Source organism: Carettochelys insculpta, chromosome 3 (genome assembly GCF_033958435.1).
Source record: "Carettochelys insculpta isolate YL-2023 chromosome 3, ASM3395843v1, whole genome shotgun sequence".
Classification (NCBI taxonomy): domain Eukaryota; kingdom Metazoa; phylum Chordata; order Testudines; family Carettochelyidae; genus Carettochelys; species Carettochelys insculpta.
This window is the reverse complement of record NC_134139.1, coordinates 109,666,394-109,688,913: the sequence shown is the minus strand read 5'-3', so window position 1 is coordinate 109,688,913 and position 22,520 is coordinate 109,666,394. Positions and strand designations below refer to the sequence as shown.

Here is a 22,520-nt window from a genome sequence, read left to right as displayed (position 1 = left end):
AAAGTTTACTAATGAAGCGCTGAAATGCATATTCAGCGCTTCATTAGCATGCGGGCGGCCGCAGCACTTCGAAATTGACGTGGCTTGCCATCGCGCGTCTCGTCCAGACAGGGCTCCTTTTCGAAAGGACCCCGCCTACTTCGAAGTCCCCTTATTCCCATGAGCTCATGGCTGCCCACATGCTAATGAAGCACTGAATATGCATTTCAGCGCTTCATTAGTAAACTTCAAAATGGCCATTTGCGTGGCCATTTCGAAGTTTGGGGCTAGTGTGGACACGGCCTTGGTCTGTCAATCACAAGTGGCATAACAGTACTCAAAGCTCTGGGACAAACTAGAAGCTAAACTTCATTATACACTTTTAGTTCATGTCTGATTTTGTTTCTGACTTATAAGTGAGTGGAGCACTAGTATTTTATTATTATTATCTGTAGATCTCTACTATTTTAAAATGTCTGCCCATATATTTTTAACATAAATCTGGAAGGGGAAAAATACTCTCAGAGCCCTTGACTTAATTTAAGTTTCAGCTTGAAATAAAATTTTCTGTCCAGGTTGTAAAGTCTGGCGAATTGGAGAATGGTGTGGAAAAGCTGCCACAGTTTTCACTGCGGCTGTGCTACCCAGCTCAGCTTTTAGAAGCCAAAATCATTAGCACTGTCCAAAGGCTGCCAATGCAAGAGGCATTCATTTAATTAAATACTGTTTGCACTAGGTGTTATCTTCTGCAGCAATGCTGTAAAACCTGAGATGTGTTTCTGTAAAGAAAAGATAATTTAAAAGCTATACATCTAAGAGATGGATGTCTGATTAATCATGGCTTTTTAATGGAAACTATTGATGGCAATTGTGGTCAGGCGTCCCCTCCATCTTGGCTCAGGCCTCTTGCATCATCCCCTAACAGACCTGTTGGCCTGGCTTGGGGAGGGGCAGAGAGGAGAGGAGGAGGCATCCCAGCCCCAAACCCCAACAGAGCTGGAGCTGGATTCTGAGGCCAGCAGCCTCATCCTGGTACTGGACCTAGTCCCCAGCAACCAGACCACATTCTGCATGTCCTTGAAGCTAGGCTAGGGTCCCTCTGGGGAGTACGCCATGTGTTACACACCACGGGCACAGGAGGCACGTGCAGAACGGGCATGCTACAAGCGTCACTTAGCCAGCCCTGGAGAGACCTTGTGCTGCAGCCCCAGCACGTTCAACAGGTGTGTGCCCCACCAGAACCCAGCAGACAGCCCCAGGACATGGGCAGCATCCTGCTGCCAGTTTCGTTGGGGGAGGAGACAGACGAGCCCCAGTTCCCAGGCTTTGGGGCCCTCCCAGCACCTACCACTGCTGGAAGCAAGCTAGCCACAAGGGCACTGGCCTGACATCAGACACACCAAGGAGTGTGGCACCAGCATGCGAGCATGCCCGCAGGCTAAAGGCAGCCTCCACTCCCGCAAACAGTGGTTCAAGCCACAGGGAGAGTGAGGGTGAGGCTGATTCTGGCTCACATGCACAAATGAGGGGACCCCTCTGTAGCAGGACACAGTGTGGGTTGCGGTGGTCAGCATGGTCCCAGAGGCACCACAGAGCCCTCATGTGGCAGTGCCTACTGTGCAGGACAGATATGGCTGTGCTCCCAGGACATGCCTGTCCCTGGGCCCAGGGGGTGTTGATTAGTGCTTATGGTGGAGGACATGGCCTGTGAGGCTGTGTTTCAGGAATGACTCATCATCTTTCCTCCTTGTCTTCCTTATAGCTGGACCTGCACCATCGGATGGCCAAGCCACTCTCCCCTCACTGCCAGGCTGAGCCCGTAGCCAGAGGGTCTGTGAGGACCCCGAGGCCAAGCAGGGGAGGTCCTTCTACAAGGACCTCCAGTGGGACACAATGCCAGCCTGTGGACCACGATACAGATCATGGAGTTGCAGCGTAGGGTGGACATGGAGTGGTGGCCATGGGCCGAGGACAAACTCATGTCCTACTTTGATGCTGTCACCAGTACCTGGCAGGACATGATGGCCGAGCTGCCCGTGGCTGCCATTCCCCACAGCCATGGCTTCATCAACGTCTCCCATGCAGATGACCCTCCACAGCAGGATCATGTTGATAGCTGTCATGACCTACAGAGGGAGAGGACTGAACACACACATCAGGAATTGAGGAAGGGAGTCCCTGGGCCCCAGGGGGTCCCCATTTCCCTCCTGTTTTCCCCCTCAAGCTCTCTGGGAGTCCCCCCCACGAGGTCACCCTCCCCCAGCTGCAGGGCTGTGGGAGGGTGGGATGACACAGTTCCCCAGGGATGCTGCTTCTCCCCACTCCAGCCCCACCCCTCCCACCCCTTTCCCTACTTTCCAAGAAAACCTTTTGGGCAGGAGACACCCTCCCCCATGCAGGGACAGCAGCCCAAGAGTGCCTTACTTCCATGAGGAGGGCCTTGACAGTGGACTTCCCCACACCAAACTGGTTTACTACTGAGCAGTACCTGTTGGGGGTGACAAGCTTCCAGAGGGTGACTTCGACCCACTTCTCTATTGGGGTGGTGGGCAGCAGCCAGATGTTCTGTCTCAAAAGGGTGGGGGTGGGCCAGGCACCGAGGTCTAGGAATGTGGCCTTCCGCATTCAGAAGTTCTGGAGCCACTGCTGGTTGTCCCACTACTCCATGACCAGCCCGCCCCACCAGTTGGAACTAGTGTGGGGCTTCCAGAGCCACCTGTGCGCTGGGGGAGGCGGAGTGCAGGTGTGATCATCCTGCAATGATGACAAGGTTCTTGCAGGTGGTCTTGGACTCTCCCTCCTTGAGGAAGGGGAGGACAGCCATCAGGAAGCTCAGAAGCTGCTGCAGCATCTCTGTCTGGGGCCAGTGCAAGCCCAGGGGTGGCTCTGGCAGCATGGCTCCCTGGAATTAGTTGTGTCGCCCACAAAGATGTGAAGCCCTGCTCTAGCTGTGCTGTCTCTTGAGGAGGTAGGCACGCCTTCAGTAGAGGCTGGAAAAGAGTGTTGCGGGGGGGTCCCTTTTAAGCTGGCAAGGGAAGAAACTAGATCTATTAAAAACATGTCTTGCCAGCACTCCTGGAAGGAACTCTTAACCTGTGGCCCTGTCGGCTGTGGTTCTGAGTGGCTGTTTTGCCAGTAGAGTGGCCAGGCATCCTGAGCTCTCTCTGTCAACAGAGTAGATTGCTCTTTCGATCCACCTTGCGGTCTGGCCATGATCTTCTTGATGGAAGCTTTGTCACTAGATATCTTCTGACATAAATGTCTGTCAACAAATCCCTGTAGTCTAGACATAGCCTCAGAGTTTAAATCTGAAAATACAACTGGTTAATAAGTATTATTGTTTATTTTGTTTTCTTCTAAGTTAGGAAATAGGTTGAGATAAGGCAGATTTACAGTGGAAGTAATTCAGCACTTACCTTAAAGCATGTGCTATGTGAACTGGGGATTCTAAAGTGCAAGTCACTCATGAGTATGAGGCATAGAAGTGAAAATCCCGAAGTCTGTCTTTCTGAGACAGAGTCCTACCAAGATGAGATTTTGGCAAAGGTTTTTTAATAGATCTAGTTTCTTCCCTTCCCAGCTGGACTAGCTTGAAATCAGTCCTTCACCCTGGCCAGCTGCCTACTTGAGGGCAGTAGTGTGGCATAACTGTTGGTTTTAAGATTATAGTTAAGAGTCAGAAAATTCAGCATTTTCCATGACCACACTACATTCTGACAAAGTCTGTGAACAAAAGGGACTACCATAACCTTGATTCTCCTTTGGAAGAGACACAAGGTGGATGAGGTAATGTCTCTTACTGGATCAATTTCCATTGGTGAGACCTGAAAATTGCTCTGTGTAAGCTTAACAGCTTGCCTCTCTCATCAATAGAAGTTGGTCCGCTAAAACATGTTATTTCACCCACCTTGTCTCTCTGATATTCTGGCAACAACATAATGATAACAACGTTGTATCCTCCTCTGTAAATAAGTTTAGTTGTTAAAAAGACAAGATGAAGTCCTGCAAAAGCTTAGTTTTCCATATAGCACCTTGTATAAAAAACCTGAAACTATTTGGACATTTGTCAAAGTCAATGATACTTTAAAAGGCTCTTTCTCTCTCACAAGTCTAATATTTCTTTTCACTGGGTCTTGGTCGCAGTGATCAGAGTCACAGATTTGCCTTAGGATATAATCCAAATTCCCTTCTACTGTTTGTCTTGGCTTCTTTCATATCACTTTCCTGCTCTGCAATGTTTATCAATGTTCCTTTCCAGTTCTAAAAACCGTCTATCATTTCTCTTGTTTTAATATCATAAAGTCCTCATCAGTGACAATAAAGTCATCCTGCTTGCTAATAAAAATAGTTATAGCTATTCTGTGAAACATCACACTCACATTAAGACTTTCAAACTGGAATTTTATTTGAAAGTTTTCAAGATACTTTTCTCCATGTTCTTGCAGATTAATATTCTTTGTATTGGTCACTGTCTCATAGAAAGAAGCTCATATGGAAGCAAAAACTTCAAATGAAGTTAGATATTTCAAAAGGATGAATTGAGATGAAATTTCTGGGCTCTGTCATTAGCTAATCATAGTTTCATGTTAATTTCATCTAGGTAAAATGAGTTACCCTAGCCTAGTATACTTTTGATGTTTCAGGATTTAGTTTTGCTTTGCTTTGCTTTTGCACTAATTTTTTTAAATTTCAAATTTTAACGAGTTCTTCAAGGTTTAGCCAAGGAAGTTAGTGATGCTCATTAGGCTAACTTGGTTCAATTTCCAGGCTCTCAGGGACTGATTATAATGTGGAAACAGCCCGTTTACCCTATTGTAGAGGAGATTACCCAGTCTTTGTCTTGCTCTGTTGAGGAAAAACACTGATAAACTCCAAAAAGAGTCTTCCAGAGGTGGAAGGATACTATTTACCATGACTATCTGAAGAGGGGGATGGGGCAGTAAAATCAGGAAGAGAACCAAGCATTACTGTGCAGGGCACCTGCCTCTCACTCCTGGCTGGTGGCGGGGGAGAGAACAGTAATAATTCACACTATTTCTGTACTTTCTCCTCATTCCCTGATAGTCAGAAGAATGGGAAGACCAAATAGCATCCTGGTAGACACAGCTGCTGCCTCCCCTCCTGAAATGGCACCCTAGCCACTGTTCCCAGATCTTTTACCTAATGTTACATATCCTACTTCTCCAGTCTTACTGCACTCACACACTGGGGCTGTGTCTACAATGCATGTTTTTTTTTGTTTTGTTTTTATTTTTATGATACTTTTTTTGATGTCCCAAGGTCATAATGAGTGAAGTTGAAAAATTGTATTCACACAGCACAGCACTGTGAAATGGAGTGTTCATGTTTACAGCCACAATTCACAGCCACAGCATTGTAAAAGGAGTGCTCAAATAAGCCAATAATAGCTGTGATTTGTTCATACGTATTTATTTTCAATCTTGAAACGAAGAGGCTTACAAAAGTCATTCGCAGAGCTGGAGTTATCATTTCTTATGTCTTATTTCGAATTTTCATGCATGCCACTGTGAACGCCCCATGGTTTGTTTGAGGGGTTTTTTTTTTGGGCAGGGTGGGCGTTGAAAAAAGTCTTTTTTACAAAAAATAAGCAAGTGTAGACAAGCTCTCGCTCATGTATGCCCTGCCACTTATTTTTAGAGAAAGAATTTTTGGAATTAAAATGTTATTTTATTAAAAGTCTCCGGTGTCTTTCAGTGTTTATTGTATCCATTCCATAATTTTGAAAATAGCTGATCACTTCAAACTGCATTCTAAGAAGTTCTGTATTTTCCTGTTTGCAGAAATCAGATGCTGTAAGAGTCACTACCTTCACTGGCTGCATGGGTGAAACTTACTTGGACAGCAAGCCCATAGGACTGTGGAATTTCAGGGACATAGAGGGTGACTGCAAAGGATGTTCTGTCAGGTTGGTAATGGACTGGTTTCTTTTTAGGCTCCTCACTCTTTATGTAGCTATCTGTGAACATGCATCATTATGTTGGAGAATAAAATAGTAATATCTACACTAGCTGCACCCCTTTAAGTAAGCATAATATGTCATATTGTACATAAATCAATACATGAAAAGGAATATTAATAATTATTATTAATAATTACACTATAATAATGCCAAGGGAAAGTGTGTGTCGTCCATTTCATGAAGGAGATTGGCAGTACCATTACTAAAGCTAAGAATAATAGAGATAAAGTGTCCTTATCTGAAAATAGTAAAATCTGACTGGAATATGACGCATTTATTTCTATTATAGCCCACAGGTGCCAGACAGTGAGGGAACTGTTCAGTTTGATGGGGATGGTTATGCTTTGGTGAGCCGCCCCGTCCGCTGGAACCCCAATATTTCTACAGTCATGTTCAAGTTCAAGACCTTCTCTTCCAGTGCTTTGCTGATGTACCTGGCAACACATGACTTGGTAAAAAAATAAAAATCTCTCCTCATGTTTCATGCTACTTATAAAATTACTGAATACCTGGTCCTCAAAAGAAAAAAGATGGAAATTTAAAAGCAAATATGCTGTTACAATGCCAATGATCTCTTCAGTACTGAAGCTAGTGGGTTTTATGGACTCTGAGTTGTAGAGGCAAATGATTCACATAGGAAAATATTCTAGCATACGAGGCATTACTCCATCTTGTGTTTGGATGTGATAGTGTAGGGAAGGGAACATAGGTGTGTCTTCATTAGGGAAAAATTTCAAAGCTGCAGTCCTGGCCCCAGGGAAGTCAATTACTTTAGCGGGGCCAAGATTTTATTTCAGCTTTTGAAATGCTCAAATTAGCAAAATCATTTTTATTTTTCCTCACAGTTGTGGTTAAATTTTAGTGGCTTAAAATATAGTGCATGGGAAGTGTTAGGGAGGTTGAATACAGAATGATTTGTGTGCAAATTTGAAGTACAGGTAGAAGCTCTCTAGTTCTGCTGTCTCTGGACATGACTGGTGCCAAACAAGAGAATTGGCTGGACCACAAGAGGGGTCAAAATTGTCTAGCAGCATTACCAACACTTCCACTGCTTACTGGGCTCTTAGAAGATATTTAGGGGTAAATTGCAGCTAAATGACAGCACAGAACACTGAGAGTCAGGACTGGTGGCTCTAAACAAAGTGTATGGGGTCATGGGAAACTTGGACACACCCATGATAAGTGGACATATGGTTAATTAAAATCATGCCACACCATGGATGTTGCCGGACAAGAGAATGCTTAACTAGAGAAGTCCAGCCTGTAGTAATTTGTGTCCAATGTGGACAGCAGGATAGTGAAACTAGGTGTGGAACAGCCTACAGGATGTGACACTGACATTTATTTAAAAAGCATTATTCCACTACAGCTGAAATGAATAATGGCAGACATTATTTATTAAGATTGTTTATCTTTTTTCATTTGTCTGCTTTGTCAAGGGTCTGCAGACAGCAGGGACAGATGAGCTGTCTTATTTTTATAAAAGTCAACTGGTCAGATCCTGATCTAAATTACATTGATGTAAATCTGGAGTAGCACCACTGATTTACAGTACAAGTGCTTCAAAATTACAACATCCCAACTGCGAGCAGAATTCAGTCCACTTCATCCTTCTAATATCAGTTGTGGTCTTAAGTGCAGGGGCATTCAGAACTGTGTTTCTTGGGTCACTGGAGAACTGACCAGATAGAGGTGGCTCATTAAACTACATTGAAAGAGAGCCAAAATTCATTAAATTCATAAGATTACTTTTTTCATATAGCAGCTGTGGTAATTGCTCTAGGGTTGATTTGCAGTTGTGAACAGGAGAGTAAGTGAGACAGACAATAGGAAAATTGGTATTCCATGAAATCATTATTCTGTTAAAATGTGGGCTTGCATTAGGTTAGGTAGGAGCAGCCTGAGAGAAAGAAAAACTAGAATTAAAATTTCAGATGGTCCCATGCCCTTGGTTTAGTAATTCTCAATTTCTTAAGTCTGGTTTTCCCCATTAGCCAGGTCTGTAACTCCTTTGTGAGCTATTATTTTTTAATCCTGCATCCTACCAGCTTTTGTTTGCTTTAGATATTATAGTCTATTGTACCACAGTTCCAGTCAGCTACCAGTGCTGCATCCTAAGGGTATTTGAACACCAGCATGAATGGTTGATAGGAATTATAGCAAACTGAACTACACAGTTCCATTTAGGATAAACTAAAAGGAAATTGAAGGACAACCCACCGCTTTAGCCAGTGACCTGCATAAGAAGGTTGAAAATAAAAACAACTCTCAGAGTACTAGAAGTTAGAGACAAAAAATATTTGAAGAATTTAATAACATAAATAAAACCTTGTACATTTACACTCAGAAGAGGAGCAAATAATTGTTTTATGTTAAATATCACTTCTCAGAGAGAACAGGAGCCAGTCTTCTGGTGTGTCTAAAAAATGTGTCTAATACCTTTCATTAACAGAAAGATTTCATGAGCATAGAGCTCAGTGATGGGCATATAAAAGTCAGCTATGATCTGGGTTCAGGCACAACTTCTGCTATTGGCAACCAAAACTACAATGATGGGAAATGGAAATCATTCACCCTGTCAAGAATTCAAAAACAAGGTGAGTTCTTACAGTAGTAACATCATAAGTGCTCTAATTACCCTATCCAGCACAGCTAACCATCTAATCACAGGAAGATGAGGTACCAAATTGCTGGATTAGAAAGTTCTGTAAGAAAGTGATTTAGCAACTTCTTTTGCTTAGGTTGCAGGTGGCTTAGGTTAGAAATGACTGATTGTCGTGTCAGCCGGGTCTTTTATGACTTTCTTTTGAAACGGGTAGCTTAATTTTCAGGCATAATTCTGCTTACAGCTGGGTAAATTACATTCTAAAATGCATTTGAGTGAAAAATGTTTTCTTCATGCAGTACCTTGATGTGGTTTAAAGTTCATAAAACAAATCTATGCGATTTCTGTTAGACTAGAAATTGTTTTTTTATTTTTTTGCTTTACAATGCTTTTCATATTCTTGGTGTCCCAAAGTGCTTTAAAAAGTAACGAGTTAAATACTGATAGTGCAGCAATCATGTAAATAAACACAGCAGCCATTATATATTCAGGAATACCTTGCACAGTGTCTTGAACATTGGAACATGGACTGCAAAACCTAAGCATGTTTTCAAGTAGTGCCTTAGATTCTTTAACCTCTACTTGTACAAAAGCTAACGCTAAGCAGGAACTACAGTGATTAAGAGGTGAATTTGGTCTCCATATCCAGCCTGTATTTGACCTTTGCTAAGAGAAGCCTGGCAATAGTGTGTGGCATGGGATTTGTTTTGTGGGGTAAGTTGTATGTTGAGTGGGACTTTAACTGAAATGTGCTTGACACTGAGCAACTATCATATGGTAAAAGTGTTTGCTTACTTGTGTCCTGCACTGGATTCAAACCAGCAAATGTGAAATGATCTCCCCATTCTTGATTGTATCCTGAATTTGTTGCTAAATAAAGTACTGATACTGAAGACATACCCAGTTAGAACATATGTCAAAATAAAGCATATATGATTGCTATGGTGGTTTTCAGGTTGTTACAGCAACAGTGGGAAAATGTTTGTGTTTTCCTGACACGCATAATTTATTTGGAAATCTAATATGTTACCATGCTAGATATTAACCCACTTCCTACACTCCAAAAATTATCTTCCTTCCCTCCACCCCATATAATATATTGTTCATGTCTGATTTTAAACATCTTAATCTTTTCCAGCCAACATATCAGTTGTAGACATAGACACCAATCAGGAAGAGATCATAGCAACAACTTCTACAGGAAGCCATTTTGGTCTCAACTTGAAAGCTGATGAGAAAATATATTTTGGTGGATTGCCAACTCTCAGGAACCTGAGGTAATTGGATTTAAAACAATGTCTTTGCCTGTTGTGGAGGGCAGGTAATGTAATTGTGTTATATGTACCTATTTCTCTTCAAGATCCCTTGCCAGGAGAGAATGATAAATTCCGTTCCCAATGCAGGGCCTGGCATTGACACTCTTGAGTAATATTTCCTCTGTGGCTATGTCTACACTAGCACAAATCTTCAAAATGGCTGTGCAAATGGCCATTTCAAAGATTACTAATGAGGTGCTGGAATGCATATTCAGCACCTCATTATCATGCCGCCAGCCACGGCTCTTTGAAATTGCGTTTTGCGCGGCTTGTCCAGACAGGGTCCCTTTTTGAAAGGCCCCCAGGAACTTCAAATCCTATCAGTGGATAGGAATAAGGGGATTTTGAAGTTGGCAGCGTCCTTTTGAAAAGGACCCCTATTTGCATGAGCTGCGCGGCAGCAAAACACAGCCATTTCAAAGAGCCACAGCTAGTGGCATGCAAATGAGGTGCTAAATGTGCATTTCAGTGCTTCATGAGTAATCTTCAAAATGGCCATTTGCATGGCCATTTCGAAGATTTGTGCTAGCGTAGACAAGGCCTGTAAATGCCAGTTCACACCCTAAAATGGATTGAATTGTTCACTGCTGGGATTATACTATACTAAAGGCTCCTGACACTGTGTATGGAACCACAGTGAGGTAACTGGGCTTCTCTTTTTCCATATATTTCTTTGCTTTGTATAAAAATTGAATTTGCATCTCCAAACTTATGGACCAAATGAAGGCCCAAATCCTGCAATGACTTAAGTACATAACTTTACATATGTATTGGTAACTTCAAGTACATAAGTACATAACTTTACATATATATTGGTAGCCCCACTAAAGGCAGAAACTACTCATTTGCTTAACATTAAGGCTGTGTCTACACTACCACCCCCCTTTTAAAAGGGGGATGGTAATGAGACACTTTGGAATATGCTAATGAGGCACTGCAATGAATATGCAGACCTCATTAGCATAATGGTGCCCATGGCACTTCGAAAGTGGTGCTTTCGATTGCACACAGCTTGTCTACACGGGGTCCATTTTGAAAGGACCCGGCACCCTTTGAAATCCCCTTATTCCTATTTGGTTATAGGAATTTGAAGTGCTGCAGCTGCTATTATGCCAATGAGGCACTGCATATTCATTGCAGCATCTCATTAGCATATCTCAAAGTGTCTCATTAGCATTCCCCTTTCGAAAGGGGGGTGCTAATGTAGATATAGCCTAAATGATTGCATAAAGCTTTGCTGGATCAAGGCCTAATATACTTTCGATGTTGGTTACATAAAATATATTGAATGTTATGCTCATTTGAAGACAAAAGGTCCTTTCTTTTCACTAAGGTAAAATTCTTTGTGCTCAAGAATTATATTGAATAGATTTAAAATATCATGCAATATATTTAAAATGTAATGAAATGTGATTAATTTCATTTTATTTAATTTTTTCTGGGACCCCAATCCTGAACTGCTTACTCAGGAAAACTCCTCCACAGTAAATTTTGCCCTGTATAAAATATTTTGATTTTTTTCATTATAATTCAATATTTAAGGCATGAGATATCAGATGCTGGAATGTAACAGGAAGCTTTTAAATAATCTGAAAAATCTTTCCAGAGTTCAATGACTGCTCAGCATTTCTGCAACACAAAAAAGTCTAAGCTACAGTGAGCAGATGAACTGTAACAAAAACAAGCCTATTATTATGTTCCAACTTCATTTACATTTCATAACAACAGTCTTAAAGTCACCTTGGCACCGGGATTCATAGCTGTAGTTAGTGGGCTGTTTCACAACCAAAAAGAGAATACACATATATGTTAATTCATCACATTTAATTTACAGTACCTCTTGATATCAGTTCATCTTGCAATTAAAAAAAACACCTGAAACTGTTTCACTCATGAAGTGCTTCACACACTGCATTATGTAATTGTGAAGTCACACAGGCATGTGCAAAATTATGTGAAGAAATTACTCTGAAGTATATCATTTGTGGTCGCTTAGGACACCAAGAACACAATAGCTACTCGAAAGTGGGAGATCCATTGTGTGTACAACTATGGTTCATCAGTTGTGAACTGGTGCAAGATGCACAGTGCAGTGATTTACTGATCATTGAAAAAGATCATTTGAGCCGCTGCAAGCAGCAGACTTGGAGGTACCTATAACTTTGTGAGCCAAAAGCTGTCAGTCCCCAACCCATCTCCTGCCAGTTACTTTTTGGGTTTTTTTTTGACTCATGACTAATTGTAGCAACAAATAATAAAAGAATTTACTGAACGATGTGACATTCTAAAGGAGAATGTGTGGAGAATAACACTGATATTCTTCTAGCCTATTGAGATCTGTTGCATATTTATCTAAATTAAAAGGATCTCACCATTATGCATCTGTTTTTACTAGGAGATCTAGATCTATTTCAGTCTGAAATGTTCTGAATCTTGAATTTTCTACAGTGACTGTAATTAAAAAAAATTGTTTTCCCTCTTTTTTATCCTAGTATGAAAGCAAGGTAAAAATGATTCAATATCTGCATGACTTGCATGCATTGAGTAAGTGCAGCCTGGTTCAGGTGGTAGTGCAGAAGAGGCTTGTGGATAGATTCACACCATCTGTTCCCCTGGGGCTGCTAATTGAGCAAGTTGCTTCTGCTGCAATAGGCAAAGTTTCTCCTAAGTATTTAGTGCTCTCTTGTTGCACGCTGTGCACACACATACGCAAATAACGTTCTTGCTCCTTCACATAGCTGCTTATTTCTGCTGTATGTTTATTTTTTTAAATCAAGTCAAGAGCCTAGCTAAAGAAAGCAAGGCACAAGCTATATTTAAAAATACAGATGTGACTTCTTCTCAGCGTGGGGTAGTTTAGCGTGTCAACAAGTTCAGGGACCAGAAGCACTGTTCTCCAAGGCAATTATTTAATTCCTAAAAATAGCAGGGAGGTTCGAAGTGGATCTGTGTGAACCTTGACAGTTTCAGTCAATGGGAGTTGTGACATCTGTGCATATGTATTTCAATTTGGGTGGGTTTGTGTCACAGAATTTTGCTTTGAGTTTTCAGGTGTGAATTCACTTTTCTCCAGATTCCCAAGTTAATACCTGGTCTTGAGTGAGAAACATCCAATCCCAAACTAACACACCCCAATGATTACAACAAAACCATAGATGTCTCCCTGGAAACTGCCTTGATTAAGAGGAACCTACTGATGTTCACCTGGAATTCATCTCAGGCTTTTAAAAACTATTGTGAATCTCAGCAAATGTCTGGGTGAAACTTTACTAAGTCTCCAGGACCACGTGAAAGCAGAGTTAAAATTTCGTGCAGTGACTAAGTTCACACAACTCTAGTTAGGATATGTCAGTAGGAAATGGCAAATTTCTGAAACTGGAGATGTTGGTGGAAAAGGGTGGGATTGTGAAATTGCTGCTTGGATGTCAGAGACATGTCTATGGGTATTTGTACAGCCTGATGGCATCTGGGCAACTGCAAATAATTTTTGGGAAAGAGATTTCAAAATAGCTCTACTGTCTGAAAGTTAAATTTCTAAAGAGGCACAGAAAAGAGCTGGGATGTAGAGGATCAGACATGAAAATCTGGCTGTAGCTGAATGACTGTGAATAAAGCAAGCTTTGGATTATTTTAGTAAACCAGAGGGATACATTATTTTAGTAATGTATGTAAAAGGTGCAGAATTGTCAGAATCTGTGCTGTGCTTTCTGTATTTCTGAGATGGCAGAAATACAAAGAATGACTGTCAATTCCAAAATGTGTATTTGAAATGATCAGTTATAAATCAAGTTATTTTGTAATTAATGACCATGAACATCATGTTGTATATATTTTTACGAGATTCTGAATTCAATGGCCTAGTTTTCAGTTTTAACTTCCCAGATTTATTTCCTGATTTTTTTTTCTAAAAAAAAAAACATTTTTTATTTGGTTGATCAGATTGTCCCCATGTCCCATTAAGGTATTTGTTGTCATCTCCAAAGATTGTAATAATGTGAATGATCGGTGGGTTCACTCCAGGTGAACTAATTACAGTGTCAATGAATTAGTTACATGTACTGATGATCCTTTTATATGAAGTCTCCATAGCTAGCGTTTTTCAGCCAAAATGGAGAATACAGAGCAGCTCTTGCTAGATAGTGCTGACTTGGCCACAAATCCTGGAGCTTGATTTAGCACCCTTAGAACTGAGGTCTCTGAGTTACTTCCACCCTAACTTGCTAGTGATGGTGGAATGCTCAGAGTTTTTGCTATGTCTCCTGGCATTCAGAGACAATGCCTGCCATAGTGTAGGAGTTTTGCAATTTCATTGGGATACATTTCATGATTTGGCTGGATAGTGAGGATCCAGATCAAAACCCAAGTGTTTTGCGGGAGAGAGGGGTTAACTGACTGGGGAAGACTGAAATACTATGGGTTTTATAGAAATAATATAGGTTTGATAGAACAGTGCTTGGAAAAAGAAATGAGAGGTATGTAACGAATCTCAGTTGGTGTGAGCATAATTCCCAAAACAAGAAAGCTGTTTTAGTCAGAAAAATCCTGAACTTGGAATAGAATATTTTTTCAGTATTTAGCAAATATTTCATCCTAAACTTCTTCAAGTTATAAAAGTCCCTCTTCCCTCACAATCTAGTGTATGTATGAACAAAACATATTTGTCTTCCAGCCAAGGTCTTTTTTTGTTGCAATTTCCAGCCTACATCTTTCAGCTTTGCCTGGAGAACAGTTACCCACTTATTTCATAGTTTACTGTGTTTAAATGTCAAAGGTGACAATGCTACTCTACAGGAAAAAAAAAAAGTAGAGCCAAGGACTGTTCTTCTTGGGGGATGAGAAGAACATTCTTTTAAATCTCTGGTGGATGATGAGAACCAGAGTGCACTGTGTGCTAATGGAGAATGGAAAGTAGGATGTACTTCCTGTGTGTGCACATACTTGAGCATTCAGATGTATACCTGGACTTAAACAGATACAGTATATTTGAGCATAAGAATGCATGAGTGAGTGCATCTGACTGATAATCTCTGATGCAGAGAACATGCTGCATGTTCACTAAAGTGACCATCTGTCCCATTTTTGGTGGGATGGTCCCTTATTTGGGACCCCAAAAAAGCGTCCCTACTTATTTTAGAAAAGGGACTAATTGTCCTGCATTTTCCTTGACCCGGGAGCCACAGGTTACCTTACTTTCCCCTTCCTCAGGGCTTGGGGAAGCAGGGGGAGCTTTGGCAGCTGCCGCTTTCCTGGAACTTGGGGAAGGTGGGGAGGAAGCGCCATGGATGCCCAATCCCTGCTGCTGATGTTCAAGGCTCAGGAAAGTGGAGGGAAGTGCCATGGCTGCCCTGTCCCTGCTGCTGAGGCTTGGGGAAGGCGGGCAGAAGGAAGCGCCATGGCTGCCCCATCCCTGCCACTTCCTCTGGGCTCCCGGGAGCGCTGGGACCTGCAGCGGCCTGGGGTTCAGGGAGGGCGGGCAGCTGCCATCTCCTTCCCGGGGCTTGGAGGAGCAAGGAAGAGCTGTCCCTCCCGCAGTTTCTCCCTGTCCCATATTTGGGACCAGGAGACATGGACACCCTAATGTTCACTCAAATGATGAACACTATGTTTTTAATTTTATTGTTTTACAGGCCAGAAGTGAACTTAAATAAGTATGCAGGCTGCCTCAAAGATATTGAAATTTCACGAACACCATATAATATTTTGAGCAGCCCTGATTTTGTGGGCGTAACCAAAGGATGCACACTGGAGGTCAGTCTGTCTCCTATTTAGTTCATGTAAAAGAGTAAATAAAATATTTTCTATTTATGTTAATAACACAAAATATCAAGTCCATACTGTGTGTGTAAGGTGGGATTTTCAAAACCACTTTGTGTTTGGCCAACCTTTGACAATGGGAGCTTTCACTATTGATTTTAACAAGAATAGAGATAGGCCAACTATGTATTAGTTACTGTTTATAGCATTTTCATTATAAAGGGTCCTAAAGCACTTTACAAAATACAGCATGTAACATAAATTGAGGGTAACTGAAATGCAGCTCTATCTAGGTTACGTGTTGACAACCCATTAAAGCACAGTCCTTCACAAAGGACTCTTGCACAGTAAGATGCATGAAAAATAATTGTTTCTTCTTGAGAAAAAGGAAGGGCTGAGTAAATCTGCCAGGATTTAATAATATATCAGCATTACATAGCACTTGGAAACACTTTCTACTTGAGTGTCTCAAAGGGCTTTTCAAACATTAATTAATTTGGAATTTTACAGTACTGTAAGATAATTATTGTTGTATCCCCTTACTGTAGATGAGGAGGCTGAGGTATTGAAGGGTTATAAGGATTATGGATATCCCCACTCTGGAATTCAACCTTTTTGTGTCAGTTGATTTGCAACAGCAAATTATGTGTCAGTTGACTCAGGATCAGGCTGAGGGACTGTTTCATTGTGATATAGACTCTTGGGCTTGGACTGGTGCCTTACCCCTGTCCTTCTTGTGGGGTCCCAGAGCCTAGACTCCCAGCCTGAATGTCTAAACCTTTATTCAACTGCCTAGTCTCTGCAAATCTCAGCCAGCCACCGGTTTTTAACAGCTCCACAGACACACTCTTACTCTAGGTTGACCAGGTAACTGGTTTTTGCCCAAAACACCTAGTCAGGAAGGGTTCCTGGCACCTCAGGTTGGCACTGCTGATCAGGGTCTTGACTATCTGGCTGGTGGTGCCATGCTGCAGGGTGCCTTGCTAGCCTCTGCAAGGAGCAGCCAGCATATCCTCCCTTGGGTTCCTATGTGAAACAGCAGCCACTCTACGCTGCTATCACCTCAAGGGCCACCCCACAGTTCCCATTAACTGAAAACTGAGGCCAATATGAGCTGCAGGGCTGGCACCTGCAGACACGGCAGCATGCAGAGCCACCCCTGTGCCACTGCCTTGGAACTGCGTTGGGGGACTTGTTGCTGCATCCGGGAGCTTCTTGAGGTAAGCAATGCCCAGAACCTGCACCCCTGACCTTCTCCAAGACTTCAACCCTCTGCCCCAAACCTGATCCTCTTCCCACTCTCTGCCCCAGCCCTGATACCCCTCCTGCCCTCTGAACCCCTTAGTCCCAGCACTGAACCTCCTCCTGCTCTCCAAACCCCTCCTCCCCAGTGTTTGCACTCCTAGGCAGACCATGCACCCTGTCCATGCACCCTAACCCTCTGCTCCAGACCTGGTACCCCTCCTGCATTCCAAAACTCTCAGTCCCAAGCTGGAGCTCCCTCTTACAACCCAAACCCTCATGTCCAGCCCCACCCCCACCCCCAGCACTCCAGAGCTGCGTCTACACGTGCACGCTACTTCGAAGTAGCGGCACCAACTTCGAAATAGCGCCCGTCGCATCTACACGCGTCGGGCGCTATTTCGAAGTTAACTTCGACGTTAGGCGGCGAGACGCCGAAGTCGCTAACCTCATGAGGAGATAGGAATAGCGCCCTACTTCGACGTTCAACGTCGAAGTAGGGACCGTGTAGACGATCCGCGTCCCGCAACGTCGAAATTGCTGGGTCCTCCATGGCGGCCATCAGCTGCGGGGTTGAGAGATGCTCTCTCTCCAGCCCCTGCGGGGCTCTATGGTCACCGTGGGCAGCAGCCCTTAGCCCAGGGCTTCTGGCTGCTTCTGCAGCAGCTGGGGATCTATGCTGCAGGCACAGGGTCTGCAACCAGTTGTCAGCTCTGTGTATCTTGTGTTGTTTAGTGCAACTGTGTCTGGGAGGGGCCCTTTAAGGGAGCGGCTGCCTGTTGAGTCCACCCTGTGACCCTGTCTGCAGCTGTGCCTGGCATCCCTATTTCGATGTGTGCTACTTTGACATGTAGACGTTCCCTCGCTGCGCCTATTTCGATGTTGGGCTGAGCAACATCGAAGTTGAACATCGACGTTGCCGGCCCTGGAGGACGTGTAGACGTTATTCATCGAAATAGCCTATTTCGATGTTGGCTGCACGTGTAGACGTAGCCCAGCTCCCCTCAGCCAGCCCAATGAAACGAGTGAGTGAGTAGGTTGTAAATGCCAAGTGGAACTTCATATTGCTTCTTTATTTAGCCAACCCAATAAAAAACACTGATGTTTTAGTGGCTAGTGCTGTAGATTCCAGAGTGGGAATTTTGCATGAGTAAGGACTTTGGGATTAGGCTTGTTGAATAAAATATTTTAATTCACACAGTAAAAGAATAGTAAATAAAAGAAAGGGAAATATGAGGCTTGAAATAATACTCAACTAGTTAAATGCCCTGGAATTTCAAAGAAAAATATTCCAGATGTCTGTCTTCTTCTCTCATCTGGCACAATCTACTGTGTCTCTATCAGAGGGCAAATCCACTCTACTGATAAAATGGTAAGTTACTTTCAAAAAAGTCAGCCTTTCTGTGAAATATTCTGTACTCTTCAATTGGAATGATGCCCAAATTGGCAGCAGTTACAGAAAACCTGATATAAAATGCATTGATCTGTTATTTGATGGAATACAACATGTCTTTACATTGTGCTACCTCCTGCCAGCATTCAAAGCATTTGGGCCATGGGCAAGCTGTGCTCCATTTATGAGGTTTTCTTGTCAGGCAATGATGAATGATTAATAGAAAGTATATTCTGGTCAAGTTTTACAAATAATAGAATACAATGAATATTCATATTGCTTATTGTTCTTAGGTGGATTGATTTAAAAGTGAAAGAAAATCGTCAGATAAAATAACAATAAGCAGTCACTTTTAAACCAACTGGATATTCTGAAATAAGATCGCAATTATGCAAACCATTCAATTCTTCTCAAATACAGTATTCTGGAAGTGTTCTAATAATTATTGATGGTACAGATTAATTAATGCTTGTGCAACACTTTCAAAATGTAAATTACCACGTATTGCAGTCTATCTCAATACAATACATTGGTAAATATAACTTTATGGGGGCAGGGATAGTACTTCGTTTTGTGTCATATCAATTGCCTTCTTTCCCTCCTCCTTTCCACAGAATCTTTACACTGTTAGCTTTCCCAAGCCAGGCTTTCTGGAGCTACAGCCAGTCTCATTTGATGTTGGTACAGAAATCAACTTGTCCTTCAGCACTAAGAATGAATCTGGGGTGATCTTATTTGGCACAGAGGGGATACCTATACCCCCAAGGAGAAAACGCAGACAGACTGGGCAGGTAAAGAACAACAAAGAAGTTGTGGTAAACTCATAACTGCTGTTAAGCTTTTTTCACACAGCATGTTGTACATTGGTATGTTTGTAATGAAGTAGAAGCTCGGCGCTGTTGAACAAGGGATTTCTCCCTAAAGCTTTGACTTGTTTGAAGCAGAAATAAAATGAGGATTCACAATTTACTTTTTCATTGAACAAGGGCTTTATTGAGGATTTGTGGAAGGTTGAAGTCTGCAGAATTCTGTCCCTTCGTGTTTTCATTTCTTGGGTTGTGTGACACGAAGCACTGATATTGGGGTTGCTTTTCTTTGGCATAGTGATTTGGTAGTATTTACAGATCTGTTCTGGATTTCTCTGAGTGATGGTTGCAAAAGCACCCACTTCTTTGACTAAATGCTAGATTTATTTTTTGTCTTATATTTGCTTCCTTTTTTTTTTTTATTAGTCCTGAATGACAGAAGATGTTCTTTGGTTCTCCTCAGAACTACTCAGACAATGCATACACGCTGGATTTAATGAAATAATTACTGCAGCTTGTACAGAAGTTTTCGAGAGCCCCACACTTTTCTCTGGGTCACATTCTGCTTTCCTTTTGAACCTACACCTTCCCTTGACTTAAATTGCCCTTGAATGTTACTGAGGGAGACCATCCATCCCATTTTGTCTGGGACAGTCCATATTTCAGGTGTGAGGAAGGTGTCTCAACTTATTTTAATGAAAGAGCTAGTTGTCCCATATTTATGCCCCCGGCTGAGCTGCCCTTCCCACAAGTCAGCACAGCTGCTGGCCAGAGAGTATGTGAAGCACATCTCAACAGCCACATATACAGGCAGAAGCAGGAGAGGGAGCCAGCAGAGGCCGTGGTTAGTAAGGTAGGGTATGTTGTGGTGGTAGGGGTGTTATATGTGTTCCCCAGTCCTTTTATAAGATTTTAATGGGACTTGGTACCCCAGGCAGCCTCCCCTCCCTACAGGGAGACACACCCCTGACCAAGGCAGGCCGCATTCCTGTTCCCAGCTCCCCACAGCTTGGGGAGAAGCCGTGAGCCTCACTGGCAGGGCGGCAGCCGTGTTCCCAACTCCCCACAGCTTGGGGAAGCTGGGAGCCTCACTGGTGGGTTTGCAGCCTCACTCCTGGCTCCCTGCAGCATGGGAAGATGCCAGGAGCCTCACCCACAGGGCTACAGCTCCATTCCCGGTGCCCACAGGTGTAGAGCAACCCGGGAGGTCCCCTGAAGGGCAGAAGCTCCTTTCCCAGCACCCGCTGGCATGGGTCATCTGGCAAGCCCCCACCTTCTGCAGGGCAACTGCCCCTGCAACCAGGGAGCTCCCCTGTGGGGCGGCAGCTCTGTTCCAGCACCCCATGGCATGGGGCAGCCGAGGAGCTGTGCTTGCTTGGCAACTGCAGCCAGGGAGCCGCTCCAGGGTGTCTTGTATTTGACCTAGGGAAATATGGTCACCCTAATGTTACTGGAGTTTGGACTCGTTAGGTAGGATACTGTAGTTTGTTTATTTTTAATGCAAGGGTGCAGCTTAAATGCCACACCAATCTCCTCTTCCTTCTCAAGATAAAGGCTATTTAAAAACCTTTTCAGAAGGAGAGAATATCTTGTAGTAACACCAGCAAAGCACAATTTCTACACTGCCCTGGTGACTAATTAACAAACTGCAGATACTGTTATAAATTACTGAAATAGTGACACAGCTGAAACTTCATAATTAACCGACAGCAGACTGAAATCGAATACTCTGCTATTTTCCTGGTGCAGTACATTTGGTAAAGGATTTTCCAGTGCTCTGCCCTACACCTGCAAGGTTGTAGTGGGACAGAATACTTGAAAGACTATATTACAGAGTCAACACATTTGAACGGCTGATCTGTAAAAAGACACATGATATTAACTGTAGTTCTGCAGCTTCTAAGCTTTTCAGAACACAGAAATAAACATGGCATTCATTGCTGGAGTGTCTGTGGGATGAATCCTGGAAATCCTTCACAACGTGGTAGTATGGCTATCATCCCGCCTGCCCTCTATATACAGCCTCTTTATAGAGAATACCAACTGAGATCCATTGTAATTCTGTACATGGAAGGTTTAAGAGAAGGCCTTGTTATAGCAAAAAACAGGGGTTCTTTGGGGCTGAGATTCTTTCCTTCTCCTTATTTGCATTTAATAAGAGTAAAATATTTTAATTGAAATATTTCCAACTATCAGATCCCCAAGTGCCAGCACATTGGTGCAAAATATTATGAAAGATGTTTCTTATATATCTGAATCCCTCTGAATATGTCAGAGAAATTGAAACTGCTATATCTTAACTCCCTCCACAAATATATAACAAAGATTCTAGCTATCAACATCAGATGCTGAGATCTGAGTATATTCTTGGGCTACATCAGGCTCTCTTTTATACCACCATGAATGTAAAATAATACCGTTGGCTTCAGAAAAGATATTTCGGGTTCATACTAGTGTAAGATGGCAGAATTTAATGCTCTGTCCTTAGTGGCTGGAACTGTAAGAGCAGCCTCAGTTGGTTTATGTTTTTATGCCTTAAGCAGGATAGTGCACAGTTCCAGAGAAGCCTGTTATGAGGTTATTTTTGACTTCCAGCAAAAATAAGTAGAGGGAAGGAGAATGAGTATGCTTTAATAACAGAAAGCTTGGGCAAATGCGAAAAGCAGTTCCCTTCTTATCATAGCTTAACATTTCATAACTTTTCTGCATTACAGTCCTATTATGCAGCGTTCCTGAACAAAGGTCGATTAGAAGTGCATATCTCCACTGGAAGACAAGATCCACGCAGGATCACCATCAAGCCTGAATCTGGCTATTTTCATGATGGTAGAGCACACTCCATCCGGATAGAAAGACTCAAAGGGTAACAAACAGGGGCTCCAGAGTGCTACGAAACTCACAGTACTGTTAATTCAATCACTATAATAAACATAAATGACTGAAGTCACTGTCCTTTCTTCTGAAAAGGAGAGAATATAATATGTGCATTGTTTTCCTTAAAAAAAAAAAAAAGTGAGCACAGAGGATCTGACTGCTAATTTTATTATTGTGTAGGCTAAGGCTATATGCTGTAGTGAAGTTACCAGGCAGCTCCTCTTAAGATCTCAATTAATCAGCATTGCTGTATTTGACCTTTTGATACTTTTGATCCTTGGAAAATGTATTTTATTAATGGAATATGTGTGGATGAAGAATGGAGCTTCCGAACAGTATATCTTCTTTGCAGAAGTTGCAAAGAAATACATCTGTCAAAACAACAGCAGTGGCAGATAACCTTTCCCAAATACCACACAATTATTTTCATATTTATGATTACAGTGATGTCCAAATACATACATGGTAGAGGTTTCAGACTAATGGCTTTTTATCACATGAAGTCATTGCAGATATTTCAACTGCACTCACCCCTTCACCAGCTCAACATCCCTTACCACTTTTTCAGACA

The 22,520-nt window shown here is 42.5% G+C and overlaps 1 protein-coding gene across 4 annotated transcripts in view; it reads left to right on the top strand.

Moving 5' to 3' along the window:
* The window catches only part of LAMA2 (laminin subunit alpha 2), a 588,677-nt gene that overhangs the window by 531,286 nt on the left and 34,871 nt on the right, over positions 1 to 22,520 (top strand). For all 4 annotated transcript variants that reach the window (XM_074990592.1, XM_074990590.1, XM_074990591.1 and 1 more), the window contains 7 exons: positions 5,781 to 5,905; positions 6,249 to 6,411; positions 8,412 to 8,556; positions 9,703 to 9,841; positions 15,508 to 15,628; positions 18,884 to 19,060; positions 21,790 to 21,938. In XM_074990592.1, the coding sequence (XP_074846693.1) occupies positions 5,781 to 5,905; positions 6,249 to 6,411; positions 8,412 to 8,556; positions 9,703 to 9,841; positions 15,508 to 15,628; positions 18,884 to 19,060; positions 21,790 to 21,938 (1,019 nt within the window). The remainder of the gene's footprint in view (positions 1 to 5,780; positions 5,906 to 6,248; positions 6,412 to 8,411; positions 8,557 to 9,702; positions 9,842 to 15,507; positions 15,629 to 18,883; positions 19,061 to 21,789; positions 21,939 to 22,520) is intronic.